The sequence below is a fragment of the Parambassis ranga genome, chromosome 5 (genome assembly GCF_900634625.1).
Source record: "Parambassis ranga chromosome 5, fParRan2.1, whole genome shotgun sequence".
NCBI lineage: Eukaryota > Metazoa > Chordata > Actinopteri > Ambassidae > Parambassis > Parambassis ranga.
In genome coordinates this window covers 4,283,784-4,298,423 of record NC_041026.1, presented here as the reverse complement: position 1 = coordinate 4,298,423, position 14,640 = coordinate 4,283,784, and the positions used below count along the sequence as shown (strand labels likewise).

General features: G+C 45.7%; 1 protein-coding gene across 4 annotated transcripts in view; it reads left to right on the top strand.

The window, feature by feature from the left end:
- Positions 1 to 14,640, top strand: part of exoc6b (exocyst complex component 6B) — a 58,567-nt gene that overhangs the window by 18,098 nt on the left and 25,829 nt on the right. For 2 of the 4 annotated variants that reach the window (XM_028405346.1, XM_028405345.1), the window contains exons 9-19: positions 2,015 to 2,098; positions 2,289 to 2,335; positions 4,105 to 4,225; positions 4,304 to 4,375; positions 5,075 to 5,172; positions 5,918 to 6,023; positions 6,099 to 6,208; positions 9,828 to 9,939; positions 10,665 to 10,799; positions 10,906 to 11,094; positions 13,568 to 13,597. In XM_028405346.1, coding sequence (XP_028261147.1) covers positions 2,015 to 2,098; positions 2,289 to 2,335; positions 4,105 to 4,225; positions 4,304 to 4,375; positions 5,075 to 5,172; positions 5,918 to 6,023; positions 6,099 to 6,208; positions 9,828 to 9,939; positions 10,665 to 10,799; positions 10,906 to 11,094; positions 13,568 to 13,597 — 1,104 coding nt within the window. The remainder of the gene's footprint in view (positions 1 to 2,014; positions 2,099 to 2,288; positions 2,336 to 4,104; positions 4,226 to 4,303; positions 4,376 to 5,074; positions 5,173 to 5,917; positions 6,024 to 6,098; positions 6,209 to 9,827; positions 9,940 to 10,664; positions 10,800 to 10,905; positions 11,095 to 13,567; positions 13,598 to 14,640) is intronic. The other 2 variants (XM_028405348.1, XM_028405347.1) reach the window with 1 other exon arrangement.

Below are 14,640 nucleotides of genomic sequence, written 5' to 3'. Positions count from 1 at the left end.
GCTCAAGTGAATTCTCAAGCTGCACTTGAGACACACTCACTAGTGCACACTCACTAGTGCACACTCGCACAGCTGAGCACACAAAATAAGGGTTTGTAAATTGACGCTAACTGTTGAGAACAGTTTCTAACATCACTAATACAAGTTCATTGGGAGCTAGCATAGCAACATTTTTTGTGTTTTAGTTTTATAACTTCACCATCTGTTCATGTGTTCAATGTTCGCATTGACGTTAAACTATACAAATTCTCCCTGAGGCTTTGAGGTCTGTAACTAAATCGTAGAAACAGTGGCGTGTTTGTTAAATTCAGCGATTGTCTATTTTTATTCCACTGTCTCACGTCTGTTGCTGTGATAGCAGGTGGTCATCAGATCACACACATGCACAGTAACGTCAGCAGAGTCAGATATGTGCAGCAGTGGAGGTCTGTCCGAAGGTAAAGAAAGCATGTTATCTGCTCAGTCCTGGATATTTATCTCTGAGCTCAGCAGAGACCAGGACCTGGTCTGAGGCCACAAGTTGCTTTCACACACACACTCTAAGAGGACAGAGATAAGACAGGGCGAGCTTCTGTGTAATGGAAGGAAGAGATACGAGGGGGTCAGCTTTAGAAAGCTGATTGTGTGTTTCTGTGTATGTGGGGGGGTTTGATGTCTGACCAGTGACGCCAACCAAAACTGAGCAGCAACCAGTTCCAGTCATCAAAGACTCAAAGTTCGGTATCACTCTCTTACTCACACACACTCACATGACCTTACCCGGCCGTCTGTGTGTGGTTCTAACCTCTGGTTTTATACCTCATTAAATGAATCCCACTCCAACAAGCTCCAACATTTGGCTGCGTACGTCTTCTGTTGTCAGCTTCGCAGGCCGGACCACATTTTTCCAGCTCAGATGAGTGAGTGTGATGTGGCGTTTCTGACAGCTCAACATGTATTACATGGAAATGTGGTACAAAGTTCTGGTTTTGGCTTGATTTTATTAATAGCTATTCACTCAAGAATTTTAAAAGTAAAACAATGCTATAAGAACAGTATGAATAACTTTGATTCATTCTTGTTTTGGTAGATAAAGGTTCAAGTTTCTCTGATTTCCTTATCCCAAAGGCCACCGTGTGCCGTAAGCTCTGTGCTAAGCTAACAACAAATGCCAGTGGTTCAGCCCTGCTCTGTTGTTTACAAAGGCCCCGTTCACACTGGAGAAAGTCAATCCAGCTAGAGTAGGATTGAATCCAGATCGCCTTTAAGCTGGATACTTTCAGACCTATTTTCAAATCTGGCTATCACACAGGCGTGTCTGCGCTCAATCCAGCTTAATCCGGCTTGTTTGTTGTCCTCCAAACCACTAGGTGGCGCCTCGTAATATACAGAGTCCGTTCAGGTTGCGGCATTTTCGGTTCAAAAAGCAGCTTATTCCTTTGTAGCCCTGTTGAAAATAAACTCAGGGCAAAGCTGTCGTGGTTCGGCGGTTGTTTACATGCGGCTTTTGTACGTGACCCGGACACTGTCCCTGTGAAACCGGAGGTATCACGCCGCTAGAGGGATTCGTTAGCCGGATTTGCATTCAGACCTGAGGCACATTTGAGCCAATCCGGCTAGATCCTCCTCCGAGAGCATATATCCAGATTTGTGATGTTCAGACTCAGAAATTAAACTATCAGGATATATCCAGATTCGGCCCGAATCCCGCTCTAGCTGGATTTGATTTCCCCAGTGTGAAAAGGAGTCTAAGGACAGTGAGACCCACAGTGTTGTCTTGTGTGGCTCAAAGTGGTGTTGCAAGATCACTTTGGTCCAGCGCTAGGTGGTTAGCATGGTTAGCATGCCAGGTTTCTGACACACGTTAAAGCTGTTGTGTTGCCCACATACTGTGATTACACTGTGACTGTGATTTGAAAATGTTCACTTTGTTTTTTTTAAACTAACAATCTAAAGTACTCAGTACTTTAAAAACAACCTTTCACCCCATGGTGTTCGCTCCTCCACACTTTCTCACCTCCAGTTTGTGTTTTAGGGTTTGCGCGATGTGTTTGAGAACTACTACAGAAAGCAGAGGAGGAAACAGGCTCGCCTCGTACTGCAGCCACACTCTAACATGGTACGACCCCGCACCAGCACGCCGCCCTGTGTTTGAGTGAATGCACACACACACTCCTAACTACACCTTTCCCCTGCACACACACTCACACACACTCACACTTAACACTGAACAAACCAGGTGAGTTACTGGTTGTTTGTAACTGTCTGTGTTTTCCTCTGCTGTCTCTCCTCTTCCTGTTTGTTTGTAGCATGAAACCCTGGAGGGATACAGGCGCTACTTCAACCAGATTGTCGGGTGAGTCCGCACTCTTCATCCACCCTTTGTAACGCTGTTGTGTACGTTGGCAGACGACCGAATGAGACGCGGAAACGTTGAGTGAAAGCAAACATTCGATGTTTCATGACACCTCCTTTTATTTCCTTTTGACCATACTGACATCTTTTCATCTCTCCTTCTTCTTCATTCCTCTCTGCCCACACTCACCCCACCTCTCCTTTTCTACTCATCCATCACTCCATCCAACTCTGCATCCCTCTCTCACACACACACACACACGCACACAGTGGTGACGATTGATCGAGTGTGTGTGATGGTGGTTGGCGTATTGCTGTTATTCCTTCTGTCTGTCTGACTGAAGCAGACGCATCTATAAACACTGGCCAAGGCTGGACGTTAACACACACACACACACCTCTTCAGGTCTGTTATTCCCATCACAAGTGCTGGAAAGTGTGCCATCCCAAGTCTCTCATCCATTGCTGTTTCTCTGCCTTCATCCTCCAATTGTTTACATTGAATTTACCTCTTCAGCCTGGTTGGTCTAAGGGCTTAAAGTACAACTATAAAAAAAAACGTGTACACCGAGCAAATAAACAAGCCGCAAAACCACACAGCTGGCAAATAGCATCTTTGTGCTAACTACAGAAAGAACATGTCATAAAATTCGATCAATTATGTTTTTTGTTTTAGCTCCGAACTCTTTGAATGCTTATTTTTTTAATGGCAGTCCATGAAAAAGGGGCTTAAAAAGATGAGAACACCACCATTAGGTACTGAAGCTGTTCAGGTTTCAGGTGGTTGTTTAGTCTGTTAGTAGAAACTGCCAAAAACTCAGTGCGTCCAGCTTCTCTGTTCAGTGTTATGATCACTCAGACTGTTGGTTGGACAAACGTCCATTGAAGGCCTGACTTTTGTCTGTTAGGGGTTATTTATTTATTTATTTATATTATATTTATTTTATAGTGTGAATAATTGATTAGTTATTGTTTATGAAAGCACTGTAGACCTAACTGTGGCTTATTTGTGCAGGAAGAGGGCGCTGCAGGGTCTGAAACGTTTCTCACAAACACTAATGTTGGAAAGAAATTCAACTGAAAAGTGAATCCCGACATATTTACTCCCATCAGTCATGACAACGAGAAACCGGAGCATGCAGAGCGGGACCGCTGCGCGGCTCATTGTGGTCTGGCAGCGCTCGGTGGGCACTGCTTTGAGTGAGACATGTTGTCAGTGGACAGAAACCAAAAGTCACTTTGCAGGCGATTCGATCACTCGGGCGTCGTTTCAAAAAAAAAAAAAAAAAGCGTGATTGACGAGTGCGGTGCGTCGCTTGGACACCAGCGTCTTTTTTTTTTACGCCTGACTGGATGAACGCGCCATTTGCCTGGCTGTCATTTGTACTTGTAAATGATGTCTGAGACGGAGAGTCGTGGCAGCTTTTGTGGAAAAGTTGTCAGAATCCAGTTGAACAATCCACAAAATTTGGTCTGTGAATAACTGAGGGTGAAAAGAAGCCGCACAAATGTGTAATTAGATTTTAGTTTTTATTGGTGATGCCTTAAAAAACGCAACTGTGTGTGACATCATCCACTTCAGAGGCCCTGTAGTGAGTATTAGAGGAGGTTTTGTTAACAATGTGATCTTCCACACTGTGCTACTGCTCATCCTCTGCAGACCATCAGCAGGAGGAGCATGAGTGTGTGTTTATGCTAAGCTAACCATCTGTTAGTTTTGAGGCCGATCGCTGGCGTGTCTTCTGAACCTCTTTTGTGGCATCCTCTCAGCTTCTTCGTGGTGGAGGATCACGTCCTTCACACCACGCAGGGTCTGGTCAACAGAGCGTACGTGGAGGAGCTTTGGGAACTGGCGCTGTCCAAAATCGTGGCTGCTTTGAGGACACACTCTGTAAGACGAATACATATCCAACGCACATATCCAACGCAGAAAACACACACTTTGACGCACTCTGCTCTTTTACTGCAGTCGTACTGTGACAACCCCGACCTGGTGCTGGATCTGAAGAACCTCATCGTCCTGTTTGCTGACACACTGCAGGTACGTGAGCTCCGTCCTGCACTTATTTCACTGATTTACTGAAAACTTTTTGCACGTCTTGTTCAGATGTCTGCTGAGATTTTTTCAGCCCCGGGGCCCCATGAATCTTTTTTAAAGCCTCTTTTAAAAATGGACGGCTGCCCGTCTCCACAGAAAGAGTTTCTGTCTTAATTCCAGCGTTTTAGAGATCAGTGAATCATTCTGCTGTGTGTATGAACTGACCTGGATGGATGGAGTGTGATGGATGAGAGGACGGATGGGTGGAGGCGAGGTGGAGGGGATGTGGGTGAGACAGAGTGAAGGATGTGATAAATGGGTGCTGTGGTGCCCAGAAGAGATGAGGTGCTGCTGAACGGCTGAATCCACTCTTCTTCCTCTATTTTATTTTCACTTCTACTCCTCTTCCTCCTCCTGCTTCTTCTTCTCCTCAACCTCACTCATCCCTTCTCCTCCTCCTGCGGCTTCTTCTTCTTCATACTTCTTCTCTTTTGCTTCTCCTGGTGCAGTTGTCTTCCTCCATCTTCTTCATCCTCCTCCTTGTTTCCTCCTTTTGCTTCTCTTCCTGTTTCTTCTGTCTGATCTCCTCCTCCTCTTTGTCCTCCTTCTACCTATTCAATGGCAAGCTTTATATTTTAATAGAATTCCAGGTGTCATGGTGGAGCTGCACTCTGATTGGTTGATGGTATTCCTCTCCTGCAGGGTTATGGTTTCCCGGTGTCCCAGCTGTTTGACATGCTGCTGGAGATGAGGGAGCAGTATGGAGAAATCCTGCTGAAGAGATGGAACATCACCTTCAGGTACCGATCAATAAAACATGGCCGACCTCTGTTGTTTAAAGTAGAGTTCATAACACTTGAGTGTGTGCTATAGTGACCTTCCCCTCTGTAGTCATAAGGTCACACCAGGCACACACACACACACTTAAATACCAGCGTCGGTTTGTGGGAAATGTTCACGTCCTGGTTTTGAAGTTTTACGACCAGCCAGAGGGAGGAAGTGTTTTAAAACAACGTCCGGAACATTCTCTACCCTTCAGAATGGGTAGTACCCTTATAGCTCTGAGTGTGTGTGTGTGTGTGTGGGCTCGGCATGCCATTGTTTCGCCATCGCTGTTGTCCAATGACACCAGTGGGACTTGCCGCAGTGAGAACGGACAAACAAACACACACTCCCTCTCTCCTTCGTTACTCTTTCTCTCTGTTACACACACACACACACACACACACACACACACACTGGGGAAGCCACAGGAATGTTGTGTTGTATTGTTGGGGAGAGAGCACTCTCCGGTTCACGGCCTCTCCATGGAACGTTGGAACGTCCGAACTCTGGAGCGCCAAAAAGAAGTGGGGGAGGTGAAAGAGGGGAGGGTGGTTTTAAAAAAAAAAAAAAAAAAACCTCGAACATCAGAATGGCACCCAGTGGGATCGTGTGTGTGTGTGTGTGTGTGTGTGTGTGTGAAGGCTGGCATCTCTCTCTGTATATACTCCTCCTGCTTTTATCTATGTACTGATTGATTGATGATGTCTTTTTGTGCTGCAGGCAGGTGTTGGATCAGGACAACTACAGTCCAATCCCTGTTTCCACAGAGCAGGAGTACAGACAATACACATCCCAGTTTCCCCTGCAAGACCCTGAACTGGAAAAGGTACAGACAGAATAAAAGAACAATACTGAGGTACAGTTGGAATATAACCTCACACTGTTTTGCTGGTTCCTTCAGCTCCCCTTCCCCAAAAAGCTTCCCTTCTCTGAGTTTGTACCAAAGGTCTACTGCCAGCTGAAAGAGTTCATCTACGCCTGCCTGAAATACTCTGAAGACCTGCACCTCAGGTACCTGCTGTTTCAGAGGGGGGGGGGTAACCATGTGACTACATCACCTTTTGTTTACCTGCTGGGGTTCAAGCTCACGACCAATCAGGAAGCATCACTACAGAAATCCCTCACTGAGCATCCACCAACACCTCCTCTTCCTCCTCTATCTCCTTCACCACCACCTTCTCCTTCTTGACTTTTACATTGCTGGAGAGCAACGACTACCCCCCCCCCCCATAACCAACAAACACACACACAGACACACACACACAGACACACACACAGACAGGTGCAGCAGACTTTCTTTGGTCGATTGGTTTTTCACTCTGACCAGGGTCTCATTGGATTCGCAAAGGGACACACACACACACACACACACACACACACACACACACACACACACACACACTCCACAGCTCAGCAGCTTCTGTTCCATGTCCTGTACAGGTGGAACAGCAATCTTGTGTGTCTGTGTGTGTGTGTGTGTGTGTGTGTGTGTGTGTGTGTTGGTTATAGTTGATGGAAGAATTAAGTAAAACAATGCAGCTACTTTTCTACTGAGGAGACGAGCAATCAGGAAACAACTTCCGCTGTTCAGAAGGATTCCACAGGGCTGGGACCCAGACACACACACACACACACAAATACTGAAATGAAATAGGCACGTGTACGCAGGAAACTGGAGCTGAAATATATTATCTGTGGTTGTAAACTAAATTAAGTTTTCTTTTATTTATGCCAACATTCTCAGAGGATTGTGTGTATTTTTTTGGTGTGTGCGCCTGTGTAGACTTCTATTTATGAGCCAGAGGCTTCTAATTAAAGCAGCCTGTTTATTTGTTTACCTTAGTTTGTATTCACATGACAACAAATTTGTCCTACAGCAGGAGGTCCCAGCCTCCACACTGTCTGAGGTCTTCATAACATAATGGAATAAAAGTGGACCCTGTTAGGCGAGGACGCTTTTCCAACGATACAGTCTGGAATCGTCTGTCTGAACTTATCAGACTGTTCCAGACAGATGTTTTTAGAGCAAAGGTTTCCCGCTGACCAGACAGCAGCTAACCGCTCTTCTCAATCAGAGTAATGACTCCACTATTTGACCTGGCTTGATTTCTACGGTCGAGCCGCACACACTCCGCTATCCGGTTACCACCATGGCGGCACGCCTTCCTGACTGCCAGCTTTAAACGGTCGGAAGCAGACGGGACAGCGGAGTAGGGTTGTGGTCATTGATCCCCCCCCCGACCTCTGACCTCAACCCCTCCTTTGCTTTTTTTTAATTTTTGGCGGAAGGAGGCGTGCATGTTTGCAGCCATGATTCTCTTCATGTTTGTTGAATAGGTTTTACTTTTGAATCTCTGTGAGTGCATTTGTTGTTGTTAGCTAGCATCATAGCTGCTGGACATTTTGGTCGCCTCTCAAGTTGCTGGGAAAAAGTTAAACCGCAGCGATCAGTTTGAAAACTGCTGTTATGTAGGAAGTCGTGCTAAGGAGTCATTTAAGGGTGCACCTCTACACACACACACTCAGACCCCATTCACACTGGGGAAATCAATCCGACTAGAGCGGGATTCGGGCCGTATCTGGATATATCTGGATTGATCTCGATCCACCACGTCATTCTTCCCGGGGACTTCACCGGGGACAGTGTCCGGGTGGCGTTCAAAAGCCGCATGTAAACAACCGTCGAACTACGACAGCTTTGCCCCGAGTTTATTTTCCGCAGGGCTACGAAGGAATAAAGTGCTGTTTGAACCGAAAAAAAACGAAAGAATGAGCGACCCGGACAAAAAAACGCACAACGTACGTGCACATGTGGTCCTACCGCGGCCTGAACACTCTGTATTTTACGAGGCGCCACCTAGCGGTTTGGAGGACAACAAACAAGTCAGGTTAAGCGGGATTGAGCACGGACACGTGTGTGTGATAACCAGATTTGAAAATAGGTCTGAACGTATCCAGCTTCAAGGCTATCTGGATTCAATCCTGCTCTAGCTGGACCGACTTTCTCCAGTGTGAACGGGGCCAAACTGTCAGTTGACACAGATCGAGAGCAGAGTGCACATGTGGTGAAGTATTTGTTTACGTTGTCCTCTGTGTGTGTGTGTGTTTTATGGTTCATACCTGTGGCTTCCTGGCTACGTGCTGACTGCGTTTTTTGTGTGTGTTGTTGTGTCATTGTTGTTGGTGTATTTTTAGGACATACCTCTGCATGTATGCGTGCAGTAAACACACCAGCTATGAAGACATTTGGCTTCTCCCTGATGGCGTCGACCGCTGCACATTTACTGTGACTGATGGCAGCATAAATATAATGAAATTCAATCCCAACTCTGCGGTTTGTCTATATTTGTAGATGTGTGTGTGTGTGTGTGTTTGCAGAGTTCACTAGCATGCATTGACTTTTTGCCACTCTCCACACACTCACCATCATTTCTGTCCACTCGGCACTTCTGCCGCTCCAGGAATTTTCCCCCCCTGCTCCGAATTGTCGGAACGTTTTTAGGATTCCTTTGCTTTTTGGAAACAAAGTGAGTTTGGAATTCCAGCTCTCGCTGTCCCTCAGGCGACACCATGTACGTGTGTGTGTGTGTGTGTGTGTGTGTGTGTGTGTGTGTGTGTGCGCGCACACTTAGGGTGAATTCCAGGCACAGACAATTTACAGATTTTTGGTTGGAATGTGTTTGTTACCCGCAGTGCTCTGGATCCGAACACACAGATTCTTCATTATCTCACAGCAGGAGAACGCGGTCACTTCAGTTTCTGCCTGTGTGATGTGTGTTTGACCTCCTCTCACCACCGCATGCGGCGTCCTCTTCAGTCTTTTCTTCCTGGTCGTTCCACTTCTGTTTGTATTGTGCTGGTGTTTAAAAATGTGTTTCATCATAGAAAGTTATGATAGAAATGCAGAATCAGAAGAACAACGGTCCTTGAATGCACCAAATCTATGGTCTAATATCATCAAATGTCTTTACAGTTTATTCTGCATGCCTCGATCAGGTGTTCTACACAACAACGCAGCCATATTATCGCAGTCATATGACAAAAATTCAGCAGATCTGCAGACGTTCTACAGCTCAAAAGCTGGTGTGTCATAGTTGTAAAAATGCAATCTCTTCTGTAACAGTGAACAGTGAGCCCACACTGAATGAACGTGTATTTTTAACAAAAGCAGAAAGGATGTCAGGGTCTCAACTGCTGCCATCCAGCTTTTGTTTTAACAGACGTCGCAGTGCCTTGTTGGCTGCAGACAGGTGGTCATTCTATGAGGGTGGATGGTAGTAAAAGGTTTAGATATCGCCTTTAGGTTCGTTGTGGCTTAAATGTCCAGTTCGGGCTCCATACCTTTTAAAGCAACAGTCTTATCAGGGGATTTAAGATGGTGTCGGAGTTTTAATGAGCCTGACAGCTCATAACATGGTAATGTACTTATTGGAGCTGGCCGACATTCAGACTTTCCAAATGGAGAGATTCAGACCGAGAAATTCACTTAAACTGTTTGTGCTGGCGTTCAGATGCAGCAGCTCTCTGCAAGACATGGAAGAAATCCCCTGTGCACCAGCTCATTCTCTATATATATATATATCATATATTATATATTTATATTCATGTGTGTGTGTTTGTGTGTCCTCAGTTCCACAGAGGTTGATGATATGATCCGAAAGTCGACAAATCTGTTGCTGACCAGAACCCTCAGCCACTGTCTGCAGTACGGCATTAAGAAGAAGAATGTTGGCCTGGCAGAGGTAGAGAGTGTGTGTGTGTGTGTGTGTGAGCTCATAATAATCCCTCTCAGCGGGAATGGGTGAATATTGTCTGCACATCTCCAGTGTGCCTGCGTCGCTGCTCACAATGGTCCTTCTCAACGTTTCCACCTCATGTAGCTTCACAGACACATTTCCTCTCTCCAACCTGTTGTTGTTGTTGTTGTTGTTGTCGTCGTCATAGCAGCGATATCAGGAGATGCTTTTTATATTTTCCACCTCTCACGCTGTTGGTTTCTATGCTCACTGATCATCATAGAGACCAAACATCATTCACTCCTGAGAACAGGATATAATGATAAGACTACTGCATCCCCTTTCCCTCAGTCTCATATATTTGTTTATAGATTTATTATGTAAATTATACAACATATAATATATTTTAACAGTCAAAATGAACAATGTGGTTGTCAGCCACTTACACTCCACAGATCTGCTGACTTTTATGTTATATATTAGCTGATACTGTTAGCTGTTTGCTAATGCAGGCTAGCCGCTTTAGCATGTAGATTTCTTTAAATTCTAATCTGAGTCTTTAATGAGTAACCATAAGCATTTAGATAACAGCAGAACAGGCTGCACAATGATGAATCGCCCAAATTCACTCTCGTCCGTTTGGATAGAAAAATGCCACATGTAGGAAATAAATAAATAATTATGGACACAGATATAGTAAAAAATGTCCGTCCTGCTTTATGTTTGCACAGTTGGTGCAGGTGATCATCAACACCACCCACCTGGAGCAGAGCTGCCACTTCCTTGAAGAGTTTATATCAAACATCACCAACGTTCCTCCAGACACCGCAAACGCGACCAAGCTGTACGGGACGTCGACGTTTAAGGTTAAACCAAACCTCCATTCACCTCTCTCTGTCTGTTTGTTATACTTGGCTGTTTTCTTTACTTTCTCTTTTCTTGGTTACATGTCTGGTCTCCGTCCGCTGGCAGGATGCTCGCCATGCAGCCGAGGCAGAGATCTACACCAACCTCAACACAAAGATCGACCAGTTCCTGCAGCTGGCAGATTACAACTGGATGACTGCGGTGCAAGGAAGCGGGGCTCTGACCACCAGCGACTACCTGATAGACCTGATCGCTTTCCTGAAGAGCACCTTCAGTGTCTTCACCAACCTGCCTGTGAGTAGAGACACACCCACACACACATGGGACACCTCTGGGATTACTAAAGTATCTAAAAATAAAAATGTCTGACTCCGTGTAGCCATGATCGTGCTCTTTCCATAGAGGTGCAGGACTTTATACTGCAGCAAACAATAAGCCAACACTGCCTGAACATGTGACAGGAGGGAGAAAGGCCCCGAAGCAGAGTCCAGCGGATAAAAACACATTTGTGTTGGTATTTGTGTAATCAGTCTGTGTGTGCATCTCGGTGCCCCCCGTTACAACACCTCGACATGCTGGGTGTGTGGATGTGTGTTATAAAAGCTCGCTCACCAGTCCGCCTGCATGTTGGCACGGCACCTCGCAGGGCAGCACAATCTGCTTCTTTACTTCGTTAGAGTATCAGCTGGTTACGGGTTAGATCGTTAACATGGGGCCCGCTAAGCTCATTAAAGGGTGAGCTGGTCAGGTCAGCAGCACCGGATTATACTCGGGATCAGGCTGTTGACGCCGCAGTGACATTACACCCTTTGACAGGATGTGACAGTATTCGCAGCCACTGGCACAACGTCGTATTGATGATCTGAGAAGTGTTCTCAGTCATTTCCTGCTTTAGACGTGGCTGAATGGAAAGCTGCGCTAATACCTCAGAGACCTGTGCTTTTACCCTCCTCCCACGTGTTCATAGTCTCTGCGATATAAAGTCCTCTATGGAAACAACACCATCATGGCTTTCTTTGATTATCGGTTTTATTAAAATATGTATAAACTGGAATCTGTATGTGGTGCTGGTGCTGTGAATAGTAAAATAAATGCTATAGATATTTAACTTTTTCCATGTTTACAGCCTTTACAGACCAGTTTTCTGACTGCTGAAAGGCTGCATCATCCAAATACTTGCTAAATTTGTGTGACAGCCTGTCACATGTACGTCAATCATGGTTTGCCTTGAGGAGTGCATGCTTTTTCCTGTTGAAGCTTAGATTTTATGGACTCTCTCCACTCTGTTTTGATGGTTTTTATGCTCACGGACACACACACACACACTGAGGTTTGCTCTAAGATGACTGCGCATGCAGATTTTGGTCAGAGCGGGTCACAAGGCCATAAGGCCACACACACTCGGTGGTTGAGCTAAGTGTTTTCCAGCAAGAAGCTAAGGAGCTTTTCCTTACACCCCCACGAGTCCCAGACGTGACCCCGTCACACACACTTTAGCGCTGTCTCACACACAGTGCGGGGCCTCCTAAGTAGATCAGATGCTATGGATCTAAAATGCTGGGTGGTATGACCTGCTGGAGTAAGAGGTGACGGTGTAAAAAGAGTCGAGTTTCAAAGAAATGAATTAGATCCTGCTGAAATAAGCATGTTTACCGCTGCTGCTTGTAGCACTGAGAAATCCAGTCTGAGTACTGTAGACCTGATGGCAGCAGAATGATGAGCAGTGCCGTCACGTTAAAGCTCTGAAGGCATCAATGTGTCCGTTTTTCTTCACTTCGGTATTTTCTGTGCTGAGTCAGAGGTGAAATGTTTAGCCGACTACACAATCAGCTGCACTTATGATTAGTCAGAGCAACGAGAAGCTGTCCATGAGGGAGCTCTGGAATCAATGAGCAGATCGTTGGCATTTTTTCTTATAATCGTGGCCTTCAGATTCCACCTGACAGACTTGCTCTTTATTTTTCTCCAACAACATCTTTCATTGAATCAGGTTTGGTGCCTGGAAATGATGTATAAAATTCAGAATATTATCATTCTTAGAATATTATGAATGCAGGTAAATGTGCTAAATCACAGCCGCGACTGCTACTACTTAGACTAAAAGCTGCATGTTTTATTAAATCTCCTTAGATTAGAAGTAGAGGAGCGGCTCCCGCAGACTCACTGGGGTTTTATTTAAGGTGGAGAACAGATTTTGACACAGATCATTGACCTGGGAGTGATATTTATGGTGAGGACGCTCAGCGTGACACGGCACGGTTATTGCAACAGTCTGGTTTTTGAAAAGGTATCACACACAAGTTCGGAGGGAACTGTCCAACAGCCAGAAACAGCGCTCATAATCGAATTGGGTTCAAATTTAAAGATGGAACAAAGAAGACATGAGAAACCCTCAGGAGTGAAAGCGATCATGTGAAAATTTGAAAGAAATGTTTGGACCGGTGGCCCCTCCAGTTTTATGGTTTGTGAGCTCCTTGATCAGGAGAAGACTTGGCTGCAGTTTGTCCTCCGTGTGTCCAGGAGTCCTCTGCAGTGCTTTGGCACAAAGTGCCAGATAAAGCCAGATTAGCATCATCTCAGGGGCTCATGTGCTGCTCAGAGGTGGAAAAAGTTGCCAGTGTCCCCACAGTGATGTGATTAAGGAGGTCTATTTCCATGCAGCCGTTATACTCCTCCAGTTTCCATCAGCCTTTTTATTCCTCCCATTAATAACACACAAGTTTGGATGTGCTAAATTTCCTGGTTTATGTTTCTTGCCCTTCCGTAGGGAACGCCCGTAGAACACGCTACCTTACCGGTGAGTACCCGGGTTGTTGTGGTAACAGAGTGTTGTTGACCAACCCCTCACTGACCTTTGTTAACCCCATGAACTCTGACCTTTGAAATCCTCACTTGAAAGTTTTTAAACCAGCATGTGAGATGTAAAAAAAAAAAGAGTGATGCACGTTTGCCTGAGTTGGTGTTTCTGTCCCGACCAGGGAGGGAAATGAAACCCGATCCTGACTAAAGGGCATTAAAGGAGCAATTTGTGGTACCTTTCTATACAAGGGGGCGCTATTGTTTCTGTTAAATAGCTCTAAATATTGATAATAAAACATATGTGTGTGTTTACTGACTCAATCAATGTAGACACAGAGAAAGTAGTCCATCCACCAATCCACCACGTAGCACAGAGCTGAAGCCACCTCTGTGAGACCTGTAATGGCCTTTCTACACTGTGCGATCTTATAAGACCATTGCATGACACACTACGCGACATGAATCTAATAAACTTGGTACGACGTCAAGTTTGATGCGTGCAGATTGTACGATGACCATTCACTGAAACGCAGGCGATCACAGTTTACGTCGTACGTCAACATGCGAGGAGGAGGAAGACATGGATGCGGGGGGGAGATCGTAGCAGCTGTCACATTGTGAGTCAGTCGTCCTAAATTTCTGACACCGCTAGAATTTTATCTCAGCTTGTCTTTGGTCGCAAGACGCTGACAGCGGCCGTCGTGGAACCTGTCTCACAGTGAGACGTAAGACCACCGATTTAGAGCCACGACCAAAGATATCTCCACGATTCTCCTACGATGCTCGTCTTTCGTCTGCGACAGCCCAAGATCGCACAGTGTAAACCGGGCATAACACAGAGCTAGCGTTCTGCCAGCAAGAATCAGGGTCATCTGGTCTAGCTAAACTGATGTGTCGCCCTGCACAAATCTGACGCAGCCTCTGAACTCCCACCCTGTAGACCAGGCTTCTGCTGCCTCATACACCACTGAGGAAACGTCCGGTGCCCACAGAGATGTAGCTGATGATCAGACATGTTGCTTGTTGGATGGCTTCTATACA